The sequence below is a fragment of the Bactrocera tryoni genome, chromosome 3 (assembly GCF_016617805.1).
Source record: "Bactrocera tryoni isolate S06 chromosome 3, CSIRO_BtryS06_freeze2, whole genome shotgun sequence".
Taxonomy (NCBI): domain Eukaryota; kingdom Metazoa; phylum Arthropoda; class Insecta; order Diptera; family Tephritidae; genus Bactrocera; species Bactrocera tryoni.
This window is the reverse complement of record NC_052501.1, coordinates 8,854,513-8,879,023: the sequence shown is the minus strand read 5'-3', so window position 1 is coordinate 8,879,023 and position 24,511 is coordinate 8,854,513. Positions and strand designations below refer to the sequence as shown.

General features: G+C 30.3%; 1 protein-coding gene across 6 annotated transcripts in view; it reads right to left on the bottom strand.

Moving 5' to 3' along the window:
* Nucleotides 1–23: 23 nt before the first annotated feature.
* LOC120772878 (V-type proton ATPase subunit C) overlaps nucleotides 24–24,511 on the bottom strand; it is a 35,392-nt gene continuing 10,904 nt past the window's right edge. For 3 of the 6 annotated variants that reach the window (XM_040101722.1, XM_040101720.1, XM_040101721.1), the window contains exons 2-11: nucleotides 22,784–22,926; nucleotides 20,894–21,047; nucleotides 12,771–13,782; nucleotides 9,773–9,933; nucleotides 4,872–5,058; nucleotides 4,544–4,642; nucleotides 4,224–4,479; nucleotides 3,408–3,505; nucleotides 2,348–2,489; nucleotides 24–2,268 (exon numbers count right to left, since the gene is read on the bottom strand). In XM_040101722.1, the coding sequence (XP_039957656.1) occupies nucleotides 2,170–2,268; nucleotides 2,348–2,489; nucleotides 3,408–3,505; nucleotides 4,224–4,479; nucleotides 4,544–4,642; nucleotides 4,872–5,058; nucleotides 9,773–9,933; nucleotides 12,771–13,782; nucleotides 20,894–21,047; nucleotides 22,784–22,915 (2,340 nt within the window). In that variant the 5' untranslated portion in view covers nucleotides 22,916–22,926 and the 3' untranslated portion in view covers nucleotides 24–2,169. The remainder of the gene's footprint in view (nucleotides 2,269–2,347; nucleotides 2,490–3,407; nucleotides 3,506–4,223; nucleotides 4,480–4,543; nucleotides 4,643–4,871; nucleotides 5,059–9,772; nucleotides 9,934–12,770; nucleotides 13,783–20,893; nucleotides 21,048–22,783; nucleotides 22,927–24,511) is intronic. The other 3 variants (XM_040101723.1, XM_040101724.1, XM_040101725.1) reach the window with 3 other exon arrangements.

The window sequence follows — 24,511 nt, the reverse complement described above, 5'->3', positions numbered from 1 at the left end:
TCCTATTAGAAAAAACAACAAAATTGGAATGTCTTTTTTTCGTATAATTATTTACAAGGATGGCGTTAGCTCGTTACTCTTTTACGCTTCATCAAACTTATTTATGTTTTCATACTGACTGCTTAAATACTCGTAATGTACATTTACATAGAGTTTGGTTTGGTTTTGTTTTCTCACTTTTCTGTTGCAAAATAAGTTCTGTTGCTTTTGTGTAGCTTCAAGGTAGTTGTATGTGTGTGTGTATATATATGCATGTGTGTGTCTGTGTGTGGAAGTGTATAATTCTGTAAGCTTAAGTAAGTTGGATGTGTAGCTTTTCTTTTAATATGCAATAAAATTTTAAATATTCATTCTTTATAACAATAATATATATGTATATATATATAATTATTTTACTTTTAAGTTTAGAGTTTACAAATATTATTGTACGTTCTCTTTCGCAACATGTTGTCGGGGTTGAAAAGGACACAAAGCGGTGTTTTTGCTTTGCGTTAGGGAAGCTCATGCGTTTGTTGTTGCACAGATGAAATTAAAATGTAAACTACAATACGCAAGTGCTTTTGCTTTTAGAAACATAGAAATTATAGCATAACTTCACAACCGCGCAACAGCTTCCCTGGCCTCGATGTCCTTTTATGCGCATTATTTCTAATATTTCTTGGCTTCATTAAAAATAGTTTAAGTTTAACACAAGCAATATGGGCCAGTTGTACAGTATGATTATGCATAAAAAACACGCAGTATATATGTATGCTAGCTTCAACAACAACAATAAACATACATATAGTAAATATACACTTTATGCTAGATATTAGCATTGTTCTTGAGTTTGGTTTTCTGTTGATTTATTTCTCGCTATAACTCGATTAATAATAATAATAATAAGTGATGATGTTCCCACTTTTTTTTAATTACTTTAAAGTTTCACTTTGTGTTCTTATTAACTCGCTGCTGCCTGTATGTACACCAAAGCTATGAAATTGTGGCAAAAATACAAAGAAAAACGTATCAAGAACACTTTTGTAATTATTTAGTTTTTGTAATTAACCGTTAAATCAACGCCAGCATATTTTTCTTTGTATATATGTATGTGTTTGTATGTATAAAAGTACAATGGCTGTATAATTGCTTGAATGCTTACGGTTTAACTCACCAACTAATGGCCTAACGTAATTTTGCGCTTAGAAAAGACCATTTTCGACTATTATTTATTATGGATGAAAGCAAAACGCAACGTATCTGACAATAATTTGCGCTAAAAGGCTAAGTTTAACAATAATATTTAATAAAATTTAGTGCGAAAACAAAAATTTACCCCATTGTTGTTGAATTGATGGCGAAAATTGCAGAAAGAGTTCTTCTTTAACTTTTTTTTGACTAACAACACAACGACAGATGTAAAGGAAAATAGAAAATACTGTCAAATTGGCTTAATAAACCACACAAAAAGTAGATAATAACGAAACGAAGAAACCTACCATTAATATGCTATAATTAATTACACTTGAACCACTGCAGCCAAAACTCGGCATTAAAATTTGTTGGCAAAATCGGTTTTAACAGCAATGCTCCTGCGCAAATACACTTTACAAGAATTTAGTGTGTGTGTATGTATGTGTGCGTGTAAATTAACTTTTTTTCCAAACAATGATAAAACAAATATATGCGTATATAAATGAAACTAATAAAAATTTTAACAACATAGAGAAATAACTACAAAATTTCGTAGAAGACGCGAAATATTTATACATACATATATTATATACACACATATATATATATATATATGTATATGTAAAGCATTGCTTTTATACTTTTGTTTAACATGGCATGGCGTGCGCGCGCGTACACTTAGTCTAACTAACGCTCCTCTCTCAACACTTTGCACTGCGCTGACGCCGTTCGTTTGTGCCGCGTAATTTACCGAACAAAGAACGTGGAACTGACAACATACATACAGATGGTTTAGTAATTTACTTTATACTATTTTAAAGATTTATATAAACTTTTTTTAGCGTTTGCTTGTTTGTTTCACTTGTAGGATAATAATTATAGTTTGTTGCTTCTTCTCGCTTGCTTTGTAAACATAGTTGTTGTAAAGGTATTTCTCTTCATTTCATTTGTGATTAGGCTAAATTGGATTTGTTGAGCGTTCAACTCAAAAGAACTTTAGATTTTTGCTGTTTCCACCATATCGATGTTCAGTTTGTAAAACACATAAGGAAAGTATTCCGATTGGCCAAAGCCCAAGCCGGGGATGTCAACATTCTATATGCGAAAAGAGAGAGTATATTTATAGAAGTTGTTTTAATGCCAATAAGTAGGTATGAAAGCAAAGTTGACTTACATCAATGCTGGCATTGCTCTGACCGCCAGCAGAAGCACCATCCAAGTGTCCATATAGTTGGTTAAGGCATTCACGTAGGCGTTTCACGCTCTTCTTGTTGGGTTCGATGAGGATGGCTTGGAAATTGACAGGTAGACCGTATCTGTGAAGTAGATGAAAGCGTGGTTAAATATTATGAGCTTTCATTTGAGCGTTTTGCGTTAACTTAAGGGAGGGGTTAGGGTTTCAAGGTAAAAAAAAATACTTTTATTGCGAATTTATTTCTTAAATATGAATTGAGTAATTTTATTGGGACTTTTGTACATTATTGTGCACACTTTTGACAATTAATTTTATAAAAATAAATCAAAACTCTCTCAAGCGCAGAAATCGTAGTTAATTGGTTTGGAAAAATCAATACAAACTAATTGTTCGAAGTCGAATTATTGTATGAGAAACTTTTTTATTTAAAAAGTCATCTTCACCAAATTCGGATACCGATTATTGTACAAGATAAAACTAAAATCACCGAACACGTTGCTCAGATTGGGCCACCACAACATATAGCTTAGTGATCAGCGTTTAGCTATGGAGGTATAACTTATTTATTTAACGGGATGTCTCTTCGAAATTTGCTTCGGATTATTCATCAAGGCAATAATACAATATCCGAAGAAATTGTTCAGATCGGACCACTATAACTTATAGCTGCCATATAAACCGACCGATCAAAATGAAGATTCAAGTGTTTTAAAACCTTTTATGCTATAAAAATGCACTTGTGAGCGGCATTATAGCTTCCGTTCTTTCTTGTTTTATTCTCTTTGGCACTATAAGAAATACATCTCTGAGGAGTTCATAAAAGTGGAAAAGATCAAATTTGAGTTATATTGAATTTATAAAGTATTTATGTATATGCCTTTCCATGTGAAATATTGGAGACAAAAGTTTCGAAATTTTGAAAATTTGAAGTTTTCGTCTATAGAAGGTTATATACAGACCAAAAGATGAGTAAAAATACTTAAATTTTATCTGAAAATCGTCACATACTTATTCATACAAAGCCATATATACCACTCACCTCAAAACGGACTCTACAAAGACGCGCAGCGCTTTCACATGCACCAAAGCACAGAAAGCTTCGCTGAAGTTCACCTTCAACCATCTGACCAATGGGCCCTACGGAAAAAATAAATAAATTTATGCAAATTTTATTACTACTAATGATTTGTTTTTGCAAACGCTAGCTGAAGTTACAGTTACAGTTTTTGCGCTTAAAAATAGGTTTCATCACAAACATGCTTTTTATTCTCAATTTAAAGCACAGTGTAAAACTGAAACTTTGAAAAGATTATATTTTTTTCAAAAATTATTCCAAAAATGTGAATTTTTTGTATAAGCATCGCTTTAAAAATTATACCCGATTAAACTTATGTATCAAATGTGCTGTATTCATACAGTACACCATGTCGTATGAGCAACACAGAATGTACGGTGTAAATCATTTATATTCATATAGCATCTCTACACATTAGATGTATAATTTTGACTGGGTATAAGTTGTTGTTGTTGTTGTTGTGGAAGCAGCGGAATACCTCCTTGGGCGAGTTAAAATTCCAGGTTCGTTCTGGTTACCTAGACCCGACTGTCGTGGGAACGATTGGGTATAACTTCCAGAGGCGTGCTTTTATGGAAAAAATCATTCGGAACTTTTTCGTAGAGCAAAAAATTTCTAATATCAATTTTTAAAAATAAAAGAAATATCAGCACGACTCAAATTGAAAATAAGGAACTTGTTTATGTTTAAACCTTTCTAAGGCAAAAACTGAAACTACAGGTTGTGTTAGACAAAACAAGATTAACTTGGGATCTAAATGTGTATATATGAAATACTTACAAATTGCTTCTTCTTATCGGTTATGAGCTTGGTCATCTCATTCTTGCCAGCGGCTAATTCCTCCTCATTATAGACGAAGTCACGTACAATGAATTTGCGTTCACGCGCATGCAGTTTGAATTCTTCAACGACCTTCTTGAAGAGTGTCACATTGAACAAACAGTAATCATTGTCTTGTGTGATCATTTGCGAGGAGCGTGGCACGATCATGTCAGTGATCTTCTCGTAGTTGGCTAACCAATCGTTAGCAAGAATTCTACAAAGCAAAGGAGGGAATATTAGAAACTTGAAAAACTCGGTGAGGTTTGAATTAAACTTACTTTGGCACAATCACCAACAATGTGGTCAAATACTCCGAATCGAGAATGAAGTGTTCTTTCTTGACCAAATCGGCCAAGTTACGGGTCAGCAAACTTCCGCTGGAAGGAAATGAATGAAAGAAATGTAAATTAAATGAGGTAAAATTGAATTTTTATTTGAAAATAATTGTATTTTTTTTAAAACTGAGAAATGGAATGTTAATTAAATTAGCTTAAATTGAATTTTTACTTTAAAAAAATTTATTTTTTAAAAACTTTTCGCTAAAGGTGCGCTTGAATTATTTGTTCCATTTTTTTTAGTAAAAACTTTAAATTTTTTCACACTTACGTTTGCTTCTTCTCGAGATTTTGCAAGTTACCCTTAAGACTGTTGTAAGCCGTAGACTTAGTCTTCAAATCCGCATCGATTTGCCCAATTTGTTTCGAAATAATATCGGCAATATTGCGCAACGACTGCTTAATCGGGTACTTGGCCATATCCCATTGAAAGCGGGTAATGTACACGGATAGATCGGCTGCGCGTATGAAAATTTCACGAGCGTTGACGAAGTTAATAAATGACGAGAAAGTGAATTCGAAGTTGGAAAAACGGTAAAATACGATTAGTGACATATTTGGCATATGGAAAAAGATTTAATTGGTAAAATAAGAGTTTTTAAAGTATATGCAATTTATATAAAATTGATATGTAAAAAAGATAATCGAAAAAAATAAATAATTATAGAAAACTTGCGGTCAAATGCTTGGTATTTTTGAAAAATTAAAAATTTTTTTTTTTAATAAAATAAGACAAGCATTTGACCTTGAACGTAGATTTAAGCCGTAGCTAGCTTCATTTTGGTTAATTGATTATGTAATAAAAATTATTGCATTATTATAAATTTATATTTTGATTATTTAATAAAAATTTGGAATTTCATTGGCAGCTTTAATCTACGTTTTTATAAGAAAAAATTAATAATAAAAAGTGTGAAAAAGTTTCAAAAGCATTATTACTCGAGTTAAGTAGTTCTTAACAACACATTGAAGTTATACATTGTATTCAAATGTAAGTGGTGGTTTTTTTTTTTGAAATTTTTTATTGAAATAAATTACTAGCTATTAAGAGTAGTGAATAAAATTTGGAAATTCGACAATAAAATAGTAGTAGTTATAGTACATATTTAGTTTGGTTAGTCACAGCAACAAACACACGACCATTTTTGGGAGACAAAACAGTTATAGTACGGTTGTTTAGGGGGGTGGCAAAACAGAAATGGGAAGTAGCACAAAATATTATAAATATTATTGAGTACACTGAACAAAATTTGTTAAACAAGTTCGGACAATTAGCAAAATTCAAGCAATGAAGTAACTGAGATACGATAAACAAGCTTATAACTAAGTACTACAATAAATAAATACCAGGCGTACAAAAGTGTTGTGATTTAAATAATGAGCTAAAGCTTAAAGGCTACGTTGGACATAAATATTTCTTTATAAAATGTTTTAGAATAACAGAATAATAACATTTTTCGGTGGACGTGTATATTTTTATAAAAAAAAAATATAATAACAAAATAACAGTAAAATTTGTTATGTCGAAAATATAAAATACAGTATTTTCACGTTTTTTAAATTTTTTTTGTAAATAAAAATAAATACATATACATACATATGTGTGTATAACAATGCAACGAAAGGTACATTTTATTAAAAAAAAAAAATTTTGGTATTCTTTCGAAGTAAATTATAATAAAAAAACTTAACAATAATTTAAATATTTTTTTTTTGTTTTTTATAAAAAATAACTACAAATAATTTAAATTAAAAAAGATTTAAAAATAATTTACATTATTACAATAAAATTTAAATAAAAAATTTGTAGTATAAATACTTAAAAATATAAAGTAAAACAATATTAAATATTTAAATAAATATTGCACAATATTTTTCATATAAACTTCGCAGCAATACAATGTGACTGTGTTTTCAACACTTTTTGTCGGAACACACACATTTTTTGGCATAAAACAGTAGTAAAACAGCAGCAACAAAATACACACGACCCTTGATTGCTTCAAAAAAAACTAATAACAACAAACAAATTTTATTTCAATATAATTTCTGCACATTTATGGCGCAAATATACTTTTATATTTTGTTCATTTAGACGCTTGGCGGAAGCGCAGACGAGCAGTGAGCGGTGAACGTTGGTGGGTGGTACACATAGTAGTGGTTGTGGTGGTGGTGGTTGTGGTGAGTTGTGGAGCACAACACATGTACACATTTGGTGGACAACATTGACAGTTATGTATGCTTTACAGCTGTGCATATGATGATGCGTCTATACATATGCTTGTATGTGCGTATGTGTGTATATATGCAAATAGCTAGTGATGGTGGCAAACACTCAAGGAATATCACAATGTCAGCGTTATACACTGTGCGGCGTGAAAATAGAACAAAGAAAATATCACAAACAAATCATAGTTTGAAGGAAATGTAAAAAGGGCCAGCTGACAGTTAGATAAACTAAGATGCCGGCAATTGCAAGTTAAAAATACAACGAAAACAATTATTTATAAAACACAACTGAACGAGCGCAAAAGAAAGTTTGACTGTAGAAGGCGGGAAATGGAAGATATCGGGTGTTATACATGTGGAACATACATACATACATATATACACGTATGTACAAATATGTATGTATAATGTGTATTTTTTTTGTAGTTTTGTTGAAAGGGTGGTGTGTTTTGGTAGACTGTGGAAATATAGTTTGAGTAGTTTTGTTTCAAGTACCCAGGTTTGTGTATTTACTTAATTTTAGTGTAAACAAATAAATTACTAAATTCTTTGTTTTCATTTATTTTTTATTTTATAATATGCAAGTGTGTCAGTTACTGCCTATAAATAAAGAAACGATATGCGATGACTCATAAAGTAGTTCGTTAAGTTAAAAAATACCTTATAAAAGATATTTACAAAATGGGGAAAAAAATATTTATAAAAAATATATGAAGTAAATTTTTTTTACCAAAAACGTAAATTTAAACATTTGGTGATATGAAAACATAAAAGTTCTCTACAGTTTGCATTCTTTTATATTTAAATTTCTTTCCTTTTTTTATATTTAATTAATTTTAATTTAAATTTAATGTAATTTTTTATTGAGGATGCATTATATTTGCAGTCTATTTTATAAAATAATGAGCAAAATAGATAACAATATAAAATCATAGAAAAATTATTTACAATTTTTAACACGAAACAAAAAAGTTTCTATACAGATTTGTAACATAAAAAATTTAGCAAAATAAAAAAAATCATATCATTGGCATATTCATCTTTCTCTTATAATAATAAATATTGACGAAATTATTTTTTTTTACAAAAATATATTTTCCAAAAATTTTGAAAAATAAAATTTCGAAAAAAAACTATAAGCCATATTTTTTTCTCTTATAATAATAATATTTAATAACTTATTTTTTTTACAAAAAATAATTTTTTTTTTAATTTAGAAATATAAAATTTAGAAAATAAAAAAAACTATCAGTGGCATATTTAACTTTCTCTTATAATAATAAATATTTAGAAACTTATGGTTTTATAAAAAAATATTTTCTGAATATTTTGGAACATCTTTGTTCAAAAATAAATGTTTCGGTAGTTTTTGTATGAAAATATAGTGATTGCGGGAATTAAAAAAAAATCTAATACGAGTTTTCTGCACAAAAACAAAAGCAAATAAGAAACATATTTAACTTCGGCTGCGCCGCAGCGATAATAGCCTTCACAGGTGCACTTTTACAATTAAAAAATGTTATAAAAACATGTTTATCTTAACTTTGATAGTTCAATTTTTATGGCAGCTACCATATATGAATGCTACAGTGGTCCGATCTAAAAAACTCTTTGAAGGTTGTAGCGCATCTCTGAACAATAATTTATGTAAAACTCGGAGAAGATTTTTTGTGAAATAGAAAAGTTCTCCATATAAAGACTTGATTTTGATCGGTAAGTTTGTATGGCGCTATATGCTATAGAGATCCGATTTGAGAAATTTTTTCAGAAATTATAGCACTACCTTGAACAATAATGTGTGCTAAATGCAATGGAGATATCTCTCCAAATAAAAAAGTTTGTCATACAAGTACGAGTTGGATCGATCAGTTTGTCTGACAAACTAATGGGATTATATGACTTTGAATATTACAGAAACGAAAATTTATTTAGTAAAAGTCTAGAAATCCTTCTAGACATAGTAAATATGGATTCTGCAAAGAAACATGAAAAAACATAATACTCAGAACCTTACTTAATACGTAAAAAATTAAATTCGGAGCAAATATTAAAAGTAAATTAATCAATAGTAGAATATACACTAAACATTTTTGTTTCAGAATTTAAGAAAAAATATATATTTTGTTATAAAAATATCGACAAATGGCAAAAATCGATATTTTATCGATACAATGTTAAAAAATATCGACAAATGACAAAAAATCGATATTTTATCGATATAATGTTAAAAATATCGATAAATGGCATAAACCGATGTACTACAGTTCTCAACTCAACAGCTCCTATACTACATATATCTTATATATCGAACTATATATTTGCGACTTAATTTGCATTGACATAAAATGTGTAGCCTACCATTAGGCGCAATTCTTATTTATTAAGCATTTCTGCATTGTTGTTGTAATATTGTTTCCACTGCGCTTAACAGCAAACTTTATGAGTCACCTTGCGCACCCTAATGCATATATTTATGATTTCACTTGCATATAATTTTACGAGTGTACTTGTACTAGAATTATGTACTCTGTATGTGTTGTTTTTGTATAATTCAGTTATGATTTACATATTTTGACTAACATAGTTGGCAAATTTACAAAATAATTTACACAAATTGCTGTGATATCAAATACGAGTAGGCAAAGTGTGCGACAGAGCGAAGTTCAAGACAAAACGTGTGTGAGCGAGAGAGAAAAGTTGACAAAGTAGAATCTGAGAAATCATACAAAGGTGGAATACTTGTATTTATAAAGGAAACCGAAGAAGTGATTGCAAAATATAATGGAAAAACAATAATATAACTGTATACAATCCAAGAAAATGAAGGCAACTGAAATAACGGAAAGTCTTTAGTAGAAAAAATAAGAATTAAACAATAGTTGACAATTGGTTGAAGAAATAATGATAATATTTTGAGTAGAATTGTAAACCAGGCATGCTAACCTGGACTTAATGGGAATGCCGGTGGTTCGCCCAAATCTGTGTCCGGACTGGAACGACCTTGACTACTACTGCCACAACAACTACTCACTGGGGACGATCTATGAGTTGGTGTGAAATTAAATCCATTGTTTATATTTAATTGAAACGTTGATGAGCGACTGCTATAAAAAATGAGCATCGAGAGAGAGATAGAGACACAGAGAGAGAGAGAAAGAGAGATAACGAGGCGCGCGTTGTTGGACGTGATTGGATTGATTTGGTTAGGTTTTCATTTGGCAAATTATTCAATAATTTCAAATTTTGATTTTGGTGAACGGGTGCATTTGATGTCTGTATATATGTATGTACATGTATGTGTGTTTGTAAGTGTATTTGTATTAATTTGAAAATTAATTAATTATGGAAATTAATTATGTTTGTTGGATCTACGGATCGGTGCATGATTGCTTATCGCTGATTGCATGTGTGCAAGTGCTTTATTACAATTGTTTTTGTTGTTTGTTCATTGGGTGGGCGTTAAACGTGTGCGTGAGGGTGTGTGTTGGCATTTTAAGTGTATGTGGACATAAAAATGTAGGTATGTATATAACTTGTGCGCTTCTATGCTTTCTGTTGATTTGACTATATCCTCTGTAATTACCGTTTGCTGTTCTGTTTATGTGTATTGGGGTGTCCGTTATTTCCCAATTTGATTTTTTCCATGCAAACAGCTACTGAAGCTTCATGTTTTAATTAAAAACTAGGAACAAGCTCTTTATTTTCAATCTAAACCGTGCCTTAATTATATTTTTTTCCATACATGGCATTTCTAGATATTTTGCATTTTGCAAGTAAATCTAAAATTTTGAAAACGTAATATTCCAACACAACATTTTTCGGTCTAAAGAAAAGATCTTGATATTTTTTTTCATACAAAAATTTAGTCAAAGTTACATGTCTTCACCTAAAATGCAAAACAACGTGTTATCAAAAAAATCGAAAATCGCTATCAGATATAATAACCAATATATAACCATTTTATAACCAAAACTGAAATTTGATTTCTATTATAACGTTTTTCCTTCGCCTAAAAGCTTATGAAAAGTGATGTTACGTTATTTTTCATTTTAGGTGACGATATACATATGTATGTACATCAAATGACTTTAACTTTCATTGAAATGATTTATACATTCTGCGTTGCTCATACGTCATGGTGTACGCTTGGTTAGGAGACAAAAATCCCATATAAAGTCTATGTGCAAAGTAAAATGATTTAGACACGATTTAAATTTAAAAATATATCAACTTGGAGAATAACGGTCACCGTTTTGAGTATGTACGTGCTGAAGATTTCATTGCTCTAGATTTTTCTTATGCAAACTTATTTCAATTTGTTGTTAATAATTATCATATATTCGTCCAATTTCTCATATTAAGCGGGAAAAAATCAAAAGCTGACGCGAGTAGCATTAATTGAAATTATGAAATATGATATTTCAAATATTTTATCTAAAGAATAATTTTTAACTTACTATTTTTTACAGATTTCAGTTTTAATTCTATTTTTTTAAACTTTGTTTCCTGCAAAGCATATAGAAGTATATATAAAAATCGCAAATAAAGTCATTGTTGTTGCGCATAAAAAAGTATTTTCAGCTTTTGGTAGAATTCGATTAGTGAAAACGTTGAGTAAATAGGATTTTAGTGCCCGATACAGTTGAGGAGTGTAACATTTGGAACCTGAACAGGTTATACAAGCTGAGTCGATTTAGACATGTCTGTCTGTCTGTATAGTTCCTCAGTTTGCGAGACATTAATCTAAAACTCGGCACATGTCCTTGTCATCTCAAGTTTCTGCTAATTTGTCGGAAGCGGGAACATTCGACCACTATACGATTTAGCTCCCACATAAACTGAAAGATCGGAATCGATTGCTTGTATGGAAAACTCTTTTATTTCAAGAGATATCTTCACGAAATTTGGCATGAATAATTATCTAAAGCAAAGGCAGAATCTGCAAAGAAATTGTATAGATCGGACTACTATAGCATATAGCTACCATACAAACTGAACGATCACAATGAAATCCTTGTATAGGAAACTTTTACAATTGACGGTATATCTTCATGAAATATGGCAAAAAATGATTGCCTAAAAAAACGATATAGTATCCGAATAAATTTTTAAAATCGGACCACTATAACATATACATATGTAGCGGCCATATAAACTGATCGAACAAAAATAAGTTCTTGTAAGGAAACTTTTTTGTTTGACGAGATATTTACACAAAATTTGGCATAGCTTGTTATCGAAGATAACGGTACAATCTCCTAAATTATTGTTCAAATCGGGCAACTATAGCATATAGGCGCCGTACAAAGTGTGCGATCAAAATAAATTAAAATTAAAAAAAAAAAGTTTTTGCATGAAGGGTATTATGGATTCGGTGCAATAAAGCTAAAATTTTTTGGTTAATGTTATTTTGTAAATTATTCATTCTTGGTATATTGTTCTTTTTTATATATAAATTTTCTTGCATTCCTTCCGCGAAAATAGAATCTTCCAAAACAGTGACTTTATTTGCGATTAAAAAAATATATACATACATATATATGTATATATATTGAGATATACTCTTGATATTTGCTTATATAAATCTTAACCTCGTCATGCTTCAACATTTACGTAATTGTTTAACGAGTGGCTCTCGCCTTTCGTGGGTCGATCTGTATCTCTTCTCTTTGCATGGCGCTCATCTTCACTATAGCTGTTGTTGTTGTTTTTGGTATTTAGTTGTTTGAATTATTTGTTTTTGTTGTTGTGTATTGCTTATTTAGCATTTCGGCTTGGTGGATGGGTGTTGTTTGGCTGTTGGTATTTGATGTTTGGCGTGTTTTAGGGTTTGAAGGTATTTGGTGTTGGGTGTTGGGTGTCTTGGTGTTTGGTGTTGGCTAGTGTAGGATGTGTGGATGGGAACGTTAATGAGTGATTTGTTCTTGTGATTTGTAGATACCTGCTCTTTTTCGAATTTCTTTTATGCCTATGAAACCACCAATCGAATGTATCACTCAAATCCGACGTGCTGTTGCTGCCCTTCAAGTTCTGCTGTTCGTGTCCCTCACCCCCGTCCGACAGCGGCGACTGATGCTGGTGATGATGCGGCTGATGGTGGTGGTGGTGATGGAGCTGCTGCTGCTGCTGATGATGAGGGTGGTGGTGGTGGTGATGTTGTTGCAACAACGGATGTTGTAGGTGAAGCGGTTCGTGGTGTTGCGGTTGTTGTTGCTGTTGGTGATGGTGGTGGTGCTGTTGGTGTGTATGATGCTGTTGTTGTGTCTGATGCAGTTGCAGCATATTAGCGCCGCTACAACTGATCGTCAAACCCAAACGATTATTATTATTTATGTTGCATGTGTTGTTGTTGTTATTGTTGCTGCTGGAAAAGCTGTTAATAAATTTACTAGCGGTAGTAGTAGAAGTAGTAGTAGTAGCAGCAGCGTTGCGACGCTCATCAGCGACCATTGTGGTGGGCGCCGATGTGGAGCAATAGGAGGCATTATTAGCAACAACGGCAGCGGATGCGCAATCGGCGGCAGAGGTGTAGGCGTAGGCGTAGGCATTGGCGGATGCGGATGCGGATGCGATGACGGACGCATGGCATGTAGGCACATTCAGGGAGGAAGAAGTAAAAGGATAACATTCATCAGCCTCAAGGGTGGTGGCTGTGGCGCTCGCACTAGCGCAGGCGCTGACGCCGCTCGCGCTAACGCTAGCGCTCACATTGGCACTGGCAGCACATTCATCACACGCGCACACAGGCGACGATGCACACAAATCGAATTCACGCTCAGACGCAGACGCTGCAGATGCCTCGCTAGAGGAGCAATTATTTAGGCTTCCGGTGTGGCATGCGGAACAAGTGGTAGTGGTAGTGGTCGTGTCACGACTATTCGATAAATTTGATGCTTTACCCGTCAATTCCGAATGCGAATGCGCATGCGTGTTGTCGTCGGGCGGCCCCGGACCTGTGTTACATACATACATACAGACACACATACATATACACATATGCATATATATATATATTGTACAGATATAAAACACACACATATACACATATGTATATAGTCAAATATGCATGTAACGGTAGTTGATAGGTGACACAATCGACACAAGGGAAAATATGCGGTTCGGCAAAGAGTCGTTGGATCGATAGTTTGATAGACGACGACGTTATGCGTGCAGTTTTGGAGGGCAGGGGGTTGCGAGGTTGGTGGCGGTGACGACGACGGTGACGGTTTCGTTTTCAATCCATATCGATAGTGTTGTTGGTTGTGCATGTAGTTAATTAATTGTTGTAAGTGTGTGCGTACAGGGATGTGTGTGTGTTGTTGTTGTTTTTTTCATAGTGTGTGCGTGACAGGCATCATTTCAACGTGCAACACGTACGCGGGTTAACAGTTGTTTGCAGTTGTCGGTTGCAGGATAAATGCGCAGCGAGTTTTTCCATTTTATTTTTTGTTTTTGTTTTATTTGTTTATTGCGCCGGCGGTTTCATTCATTGGTTGGTACGTTGTTGTTGGTTTAGTTTTTGGATTTTCATTCATTTCAGGTATAATTTTCAGTTTGAAAAAATACAAATTTAACATTTGAGTTGCACATTAAATGAAATATACTTTAAATACGCTCCTCAGTGCAAGAGGAAGGCATTTAAATCGGTTTATAAATAATAAACTGAGCAGCTTACAACAAAATTAAATCGAATTCACTATAAATAATGTTAAAAAATTATGTATTTATTGCCTAGTGGTTGCAATAGTATAATTTGTAAAAATATTTGTAATACAAGAACCTATGATTTGATCTGATTTGTTTAGTTTGACGCTCGGCACATTGTTAGACGCCTTGCAAATTCGCTGAAATTAATTACTACATACATAAATGCACTAAAACTGTTATTCATGAAGTTGAAACGCGCGCTAAACAACAAGGTTTGTATTTTTTGTAGAGAGTAAGTTGAAATAAGAAAGTATCGAAATATAAATTAAATATTGATTAAGAAGTTAAATTAAAATAAAATTATACAAAATTAAGTGATGTGTTGCAAAAACATCTAAACGCTAGCAAAATATATCAAAGAAGGTCTTCGAACTAAAGTTTTTTAATGTACAGTGCAGCAAAACGGACATTTCAGCATTAAAAAAATATAGCGTGACGAAAATGTGAGTCTACAAAATAACCAATATACATATGTACATTAATTGATAAAAAATTAAAAATGAGTAAAAATATGCATATGAACATTGGGGTGTCTGACCCAAGTCTGTTAAGAAAATTATCCAACGTAAACAAGTGTAATACATTTCAATTTAAACCGTGCGTAAGTCATTTCACATTCTCTAAGTATTTTCATGCAAACGTTTAACATTTGTTATTAAACTTTTCAGCTTATAGGCAAAAAAAAATTAAAAAAAAGATTTTCCAATACCAAATTTAGCGCTATTCAGAAAAGCTCTAATTTTTTTCTTAAAAACATTTAAAAAGTTATACTCTGTCAAATTTATTCTTCAAATGTACTAAGTGCACCATGCCGTATGAGCAATAGAGCAACGATTACAATTCATGCAAGTGTTTTACTCAAGCTCTGTTGTTCATACGCCATGGTGCACTGTATGACAGCTGTAGCCATAACTATAACTTTAACTGTGTATAACTTTTAAATCATTGGTTTTATGGAAAAAATCATTGCACCTGTTTTGTAGGGTGTTAATTTTGGTAACGGAATACAAAAGTTCAATGTTTTGGGTTTACTTGTTGAATGCAAAGTATTAAAATTTTTGATTCCATATTATTTATATAGGAGAACAAATTGCAGGCACGGTTTAGATTGAAAATAAAGCGCTTGTTTAGATTAAATATATTTTTGTACAAAATTCAAATTTTGTAGAAAAAAATAAACACTTGGTTAATAGTGGACACCCTAATGTACATGCATATATAAGTTTATAAAGGCAGCATGCTTTTAAACGTCACATCATTAATATTTACTAAAATAATTATTTAATATCATAAATTTACTATCATAAATTTGAATAAAAACTCAAAAAATTTCACTCTTTTGGAGCCATGATATCAAAAAGCAAAAACCAGAGGTGCAAACGGCGTAAGTTCATAAAAATATCGGCACGTTAGAGCTGGTTATAACCACTTTTCCAGGCAGAAAAAACGCATTTTTCGTGATTTTTATTTTTTTTTTGTGTTTTGTAGTGGAATTTTCTTCAACAAATAAATAACATTTTTTTTTGTTTTGAGTTGACATTTTCTTTTAAAAATAGTTAAAATTTTTTTAGAATTTAATCTACATTAGCATTTATTAAACGACGAATTTTTTTTAAATTTTTTGGTTTCCTTGAACACTTAGCCAATCTCCAGCTGGGCCTCTCAAAAAAACTGACTGGCGGTGAGCAGGTGTTTTCTACTTATAAATCACTCAAATCTCTCTCTTTTTAAATTCAAAAATGGATATAACTCCTTCATATTTGAACTATCGCGTTAACCTATAATTATTTTTCAACTAATTTTTCAATTGACGTTTAAAAGCTCTGCTCGAAAAGGCAAATAAGTGAGGATGTTATTAGCAAACTTAAAAGTAAAGCGAACACAAATGCTCAAAACAACAACTACCTGAAAACATACATACATACATGTATGTAAATAAAAACGCACTTCCTTCGTACATACAAACAAACATATGCACATGCAAACATTTTCAAAAACAAATACAAAATTCATAAAAAAAAATTATAAAAACAAAATACCTTCTAAAGCAATTTTTATACACAAAAGAACAACAAAACAGAAAACTCCCAAAAATAGCGGTGCTTGCACTTTTCACAATTCAAATTCAGCTCGGTGTGCTTTCACAAACATTATATAATATTGTCAAAAACACAGTTGCCACATGAGAAGAAAAACGGAAATATTGCACATTCCTTTATGGAGAACACAGCAATCAGTGTACAAAAACAATAACAGAAAATAATAAAACATGTTGCGCACAAGTTGAGAACGAGTGTGTTGACAGTGATGCTTAATGAACTGAATTAACGATACAACGAACAAACGAACGAGCGAGCGAGCGAACGAACGAACGTAAATAATTTGACAATTGAACAACAACAAAACACAGTTTTTGGTCTCTGAGCATGATTTAAAAACTAATTGGTTTTCTGGGTGGATGTTTGGCTGTTCGATTGATTGGTCGGTTAAACGCTTGACTGCGGGCCAGGCGCACACAACGCGCTATTTCTTATTTACATGGCAAGTCAAACCGCTAAGGACGTCAACCATATGCCTTTCAAAACTGAGGCACTGTCAGTTATCCAATTGAATTAAATATGTTTATATATTCATTAAATGTTTTTACAACAAATTTCGTTAATAAAAAAAAGTTTACGCAAAATAATGAAGAAATGAAAATGTTTAGCGTCAGATTGTGAGGTGATAGGAAGTTTGTGTGTTGAGTTTATGAGTAGAAATAAAAGTCGATATTTATTAATTTAGCAATATTTTTGTTTGTTATTGTGGTAAGTGGTAAATAGTTCCAGGGCACATACACATATTTCAGCTGACAACCCTCTATTTAGAAACAAGAGGCTAACCGAAACTTCAACTTTGAGAAAATTAGCTAAAGTGACGTCAACAAAATAACAAATTTGATGCAATCGACTGAGAAATTAAGAAAAGAGCTTTCAGTTTAATGTTTGTGTTTCAAATCACAAATGGACCAACACACTCCAACTTTCAAACGATTTATGAATGTTTGAAAATAATTCGAATTAAAAGCACATGAAAAAAAAAAACAAATTGAAACTAATATTATATGAGTAACAAAAAAAAGTTCCTTCATTTCTGTTTATATTAAATAGTTTATTTACAAAATCTACACGCGCCTAAACATAACTATTTTACATTAGTCATTAATTAGGTTGCGAAAACTTGAAAAAATAGTAAAATTGGCTTTCTCATTCTCATTAATTTATTTAATTTTTTTTTCGTTACTGAACAATCGATAGTTTTATCGATAATTTACTTATTTGCCTAAAAATAACTATTTTGCATTTCTCATTAATTTACTTAACATTTTTTTTTTATCGACAAGCGATATCAAACAAACGATAGTTTTATCGATAATCGATAATTTTTCTTTTGCAATTAATAATAACTATTTTACATTTCTCACTCACTGAAATTTGTATGGATAATTTATATCAAACAATCGATAGTTTTATCGATAATCGTTGATTATATGCTGGCAGTTTTCTGATTTCAAATAAAAACTTGAAGAAATAGCAAAACTTACCAATTAGAATTCAGAGGAGTATAAAAACTTGGATTAATTTATACAAACAATTACCTGCTCACCTACTAATAAATATTTAATATTTATCAATAATTTGTTTCAAATTTTTTAGCAATAATCGATTGATCGATAAAAAAACACCTCTTCACTACTATTACATTAGGTCTAAATGTTTAGTTTTTGTATTTCTATAACAGAATTAATTAATTTTTTTTTTTTAATTTTTTAAATAATAATATTAAAATGTTATCGATAACGCAAAATCGATAGTTTTGCGATAAATCAGAAATCGTTTCTTTCATATTGATTTATACTGTGTTTTTAATCGGAATTTTTATGAAAGATTTTTAAGTTAATATATGAAATGTTATCGATAACGGCGAAACCTAAAAAGATTGATCACAAAAGTTTTAAATATACTATAAGTATAATAGGAATAATAGGATTTAAACGAAATAACTTTAGAAAATGCACATCAAACATTTGCGATTTTTTACTAAGAAATTACAATTAAATTGCCGAAACTTCTCATTTATCGATAAAAATTTCGATTAAATTCAAATTTTATATTATTATTATTTAAGACATATGTATGAAAATGAAAAATTGGACTATGAATTTTTGTGGAACCTATTGAGTATGTTCAAAACATGATTAAAAACAACATATTATAATTTCTAATCGTTCCGATACATGGGAAAACTATACTCAGTGTCAGAACAAATTTTTTTCGCGATTTCGCGAAGACCCGGCAAAGTTCGTTAAAATAATTACTTTTGACGTAATATTACCTATGACAAGTGAGAAAGGGCTCAATTTTATTCATTCTAAGATTCTTATTCTTCTTCATTCTTATTAAGATAATTTACATATTGACCGATATATGTATTCTAGCTAAAATAACCCGGATGTTTGAAAATCTTTACATCAGGTATAGAGGGCTAAGGGTAATATTGACCCAATTCAAACCTTTTTTGGTATACTGAGATACTATTAGCAGGAAATTATATATCTTACACATTGACCGATATTTTCGGTAAAAATTCAACTATAGGCTCTGGGGTCTACGTATTCGGTACACAGGAGCTTGAACAGTTTTGCTTCCATTTATACAATTTTTGGTCAATTTATATGTAGACACAAGTATTACGACCAACTGCATTTAATACTCGAACGGTATCTACCAAAAACTTTCTGTGCGAAATTCCGGCAACGACAGTTCTTCCAACTTACTTTTCTGATTAGCCATTGTGCGGCGAAAATGAGCTTCCCAAATTTCAATAATAAATAGAATTACCCTAATCACGTGTCATTCTGTTTTTAAACTTATTCGCGTGTGCACAATAAGAAAAAATATTTTCCACAGCAAATTTAGACCAACCAAAACGCGTCAAAGTGTGTGCTTCAAGGGGGGTAACGGCGGGGAAGAAGCCGCTAAAAATGGTCTTACAATGTACATATATATAAACTGGAGTTCTATACTGAAATACATATGTACTTTGTATGTGAGTTATGTACATATGTTTGTATGTATGCGTGTTTGTATGTGTGGCAGCTTAATAGCCAGTCTGCATGTGTAAATAATTGTTAGTAGTAAATGTTGTAGGGATGTATGTATGAATGTAGTTGTAAATGACATAGTTGGCACTTAAAAAGAAAAACAAGAGTACAAAAACAACAACACAATAATTTCTTTATGGCTGTTTTTACATTTCTGCTGAACGTATGTATGTCTAAAACGAAAAAAATAGTAGGCTCATAAGAAGCGCATCTCGACAAAGCGACACACAGTGTTGCCAGACGGAGATGTGATGATTGTGCGCATGAATTGAATAATGAACTAAATGGGGAAAAAGCACGAAAAAAAGTCAGTTGGTGAAAAAGCAAAATTAAATAATTAGTTTTTCGAAAATAATACAAAAACAAATTAGTATTAATGAACACAAGTATTAAAGAAATTAACGCAAAATTAAATCAAAAGCCAAAAAGTCGAAAAAATAATAATAATTTACTAAATAAGAAACCAAGGAAAAAGGGGGAACTTAGAGGAGTTTTTCATTGTTTACTCTTTATTAATCACAGACACCGCTTGTTTCCAGCTGAAAATCGATTAGTTTTTAAATCTGTACTTTGTACGCACTAAATTGAATAATAATTTTCATTAAATTGTTTTAGTACCAATTTTAATAGTTATTTTGTTTTTAAGTTAACAACGCTAGTGTTGTTGTGCATTATACACAATTTGCGTATTTTGGGGCATTCAAAACGTAAAATCAACTATTTCATTCCATTTTGGGTAGGCAAACAGTGTTAGTTTTGGTTTAAAGGGCTTTGCAAAAATAAATGCACAATTTAAATTGTTGTTAATACGCTTTCGGTTAATTTTGTTAATTGATTTTGTTTTGGTTTTGTTTTAATGCTTGTTTTTTTTTTGTTTTTCATTTTAATTACTATTTTGGCATCGCAATCAACATTCCAAACGATTTCTACTAAAAAAACATTTTGTTGGTGTTAGTGTATACAAAACTTTCTTCTTGCTCTTTTTGTTAATTATTTTATTTTTTCTTTTTCTATCTATATTTTTTTTTTTTTTTGTACAAAAACGTGTTTTGTCAAAAGTAAGAAGAAATTTGTTTCAGTTTTAAAACAAAAAGTAATATTTCAAACTAAATTTACTAATTATTATTAACGTACAGTTATGTGTATAAGTTCTTTTTATAGTCTATATCAACATATGTATGTTTGTGTAGTTTAGTAATTGCACTTGTACTTACTGTTGTTGGCGAGTAGATTTTCGTGCAACTTATCGCGTTGATCTTCGAGCACCTCACCCAAATAGGCGGCAACTTTGCGTGTTATTTGCTCCACATAAGTGTCCAGTTTACCCAAATCATCGGAGAGACCGACCAATTGATCGAGTGTACCGACCTGCAAGATTGGCAATGCTTCTTTAGAAATTTTTTTAACAGAATTATGTACACCAGTGTGAACAGGCACTCGAGAGTAATATATGTACATATATATTTTTTTAATTTATTTGCGCTTTATAGCTTTTTTGCTGTAGGTCACTGCTTCTTATGATTTATCTCTTTTTTTTTATTTTTTGTTATAATTATTACTTTTGTTAACTTTGACGTAGGTTATTGCTTCTTATGATTTATTCCTTTTTTTGTAATTTTTTTTTTAAATCATTTTTTGTTGGAAATTGTTTTTGTTTTTTTTTGTTTATAATTTTAATTTTTAATTAAAAAACCTTTGACGTATGTTATTGCTTCTTATGATTTATTCTTTAAGTTAATAAAAGTTTTTTAATATAAAAAAAAGTATTTTTTTAAACTTAAATTAAATTTTTTTTTGCAATTACATAATTTTTTATGCAATATTTTTTTTGTATTTTTCTATTGTTTTCATAAAAAATATTTTTTGGTTAGGTAACGTCTTTTTTCATACCTTAAAATGTTATAAAAGATTTGATTAAAAAAATTCGAAATTATTTAAATATTAATAATAAAAAAATCAATTAAATTAAAAATTAATACATGCATTTTTTTAAATAATTTTTTTTGGTATTTTTTTTTAATTTAAATTTAATTTTTAATTTAAAAACTTGTATTATTTTATTTAATAAAACTTTTTTAATTAAAAAAAATTGTAATTTTTATAAAATGAAATTAAAATGTTTTTTTGTAATTTAAATCTAATTTTTAATTAAAAAACCTTTATTCTCTTATTTAATACAACTTTTTTAATTAAAAAAAAGTTGTTATTTTTATAAAATAAAATTAAAATGTTTTCTTTTGTTTTTGTAATTTCAAAATTTGTTTATGCAATATTTTTTAGGAAAATAAATAATAATTTTTGATTATGAAAATATATGTATGTATATACGTCTTTTTTATACATTAATATTTTATAAGAGATTTGATTGAAAAAATTTCAAAATTATTTAAATGACAAATAAAACAATTAATTAAAAAATATTAATTTGGAAATTAATTTAAAAAATTATAAAAGAATAAATTAAATAAAAGTAATTTAATCAAATTAAAAAAAATTAAATTAAATTTAAAATTAGTTTATAATTTAAGCGAATTCGAACGAAATCCTGGTATGCTATTTAACAAGGTGCCTAAATGTAGGCAAGTTTTTGACTCTTATATAATGTTATTAAGAAATTGTTTTTATAAAAAAAATATTCTCGCTTAGCAAAGGAACGAACTTTTTTATACATTAATATGTTTTAAAAAAATGTATTAAAAATACATTGAAAAATATTAAAATTTACTTATTTTCAAAGCTTTTCATGCTGTATTAAGTCTATAACTCGAGTTATTTAGCAAGGTGCCTAAATGTTGTCTTCTATAAAAGCACGATTGAACATTTACAATTTTTTGAAGAAACAATTTCTTTTACTTTTTTTACCAAAAAATATGCTTTTGAGTTTTTTTAGACCATTTTGACTTTTTAAATTTATTTAGTGAAAAATTTCTTTAATTTTTTGTATACCTCTATATAAATTTTGAACGAAATTGGAGGTAAATCTAAAGTTTGATCAAAATATTACACATATACATGCATACAAAACTATTTTATATAAAAATTTCCAACTTATTTACAATATTGCACAAACAAACAAATATTTTCTAACCAAAATTACTGATTACCTTCAAGTCGGGTATATGAAACTTATAGTTGTTGCATAGATTATTTTGTTTGCTGGTGAGATTGTTCATGGTGTCGAACGTTTGTTGGCAGGTTTTGTCGCCAGGGGCTGAAATAAGCCAATACTCGGACATCTTGATGATTTCTGAAGTATATAGAGACTAGAATTAGTAAATAAATAAATGGAAATTTATATGTATGTAAGCAAACACACGCCAAGTCACACACAATAAAAAAAATTGAAGGTACTTTTTTTTTGTAAAAATCAATAAACATTTCCACACAAATTGAGCATTGAATAAAAAATTTCAATTTGAATCTCAGCTGGACAAAGTTTGAAGTAAAGCAGCCCCTTCCTGATGAGCCACGCCAAAGCATTCAAACTCAACAAACACACACACACACACACACACACAGACACGAACGCACAACGAGCGCATGGCATGCGACATGACATCACATTGCACAGTAAGGCAGAAGTGTCAATGGTCACTTAATGGACGGGATGTCTCGACATGCAGTGGAAATTGCTTGCGTTTAACCGTTATTATATAAGATATTCAAATATATGCGCTTGTATGTGCTACGCTTGTGTACGATTTACTACAACTACGGTAGTCCGAACAACAGACAAGGTGGAGTGGAGCGTGAGCGGTGGCAAGTAACTAACAAGGAACCAATAATGCTGCAAACGAAGAACCCTTAAGCGTAGCGGTGCTGGGGGGGAAATATAAATAAATAAACATTATGCAACTTAAATAAAAAAGCAGGAAACGAGGTGAAATGAAGGTAAGGCAACTGTAGTTGGTTGCGCTTATGACGGATGAGTAAATGCATTGCGGTTGTAAAATCAATAGATCCATTTAATTATTTATAGTGTTGTAAAACTTTCAATTGATATCGCATTGAACTTGAACGGCGGCGAGTAGTTTTACGAAGGACTCAGGAAGTGACATTCAATTTCAAATAAACGCTATTTTACATATGACTGCATAAGTTATGATTAGATATCTGCACACAGGTGGAAGTGTGTGTGTGTGTATACTTGGCGTTCAAAGTTGTACATAAGTCGCATGCCACGGCGTATGAGTAATGTGCTGGTGTAATCGAGATTGAATAATGCCCGATTGAAAACTATTCAACTAATTGCTAATTTAAAAAATTAAAGATGAAACGAATGATATACAGATAATGCTTAAAAGAAAGATTAATAATAATAATGTTAATTATATAAAAATTTCAAATTTAAAAGTAACTCAGTGGCTGTGGGCAAATGAAAAAATAAAAATTTGTGAATAATATAAATATATTTAAAAATTAATATAATTATTTCAAAAAACTAAAAACACAATATTAAAATTAATAAATAAAATAAAAAATATCGGGATATTAAAAAAGGAAAATTCAAAAATAAAAATATTTATTATAATGAACACAAAAAAATATTTAAAGAAATTTAGAAATATGTAAACTAAAATAAAAATTTGAAGAACATATAATTGAAAACAAAACATGTCGAAAATTTTCGTTGGAGGTTAGTTAGCAATATTAAAACAAAATGTATTATTAAGAACAAAAGAAATATTTAAAGAAATTTATAAAAATGTTTAAAAAAACAAAAAAATAAATATTTAAAAAAATATAATAATGAAAAAAAAAACATATAAAAAATTTTTGTTAGTATTTCGTTAAGAATATTAAAGAAAGAAAAATTAAAAAAAATGAATAAT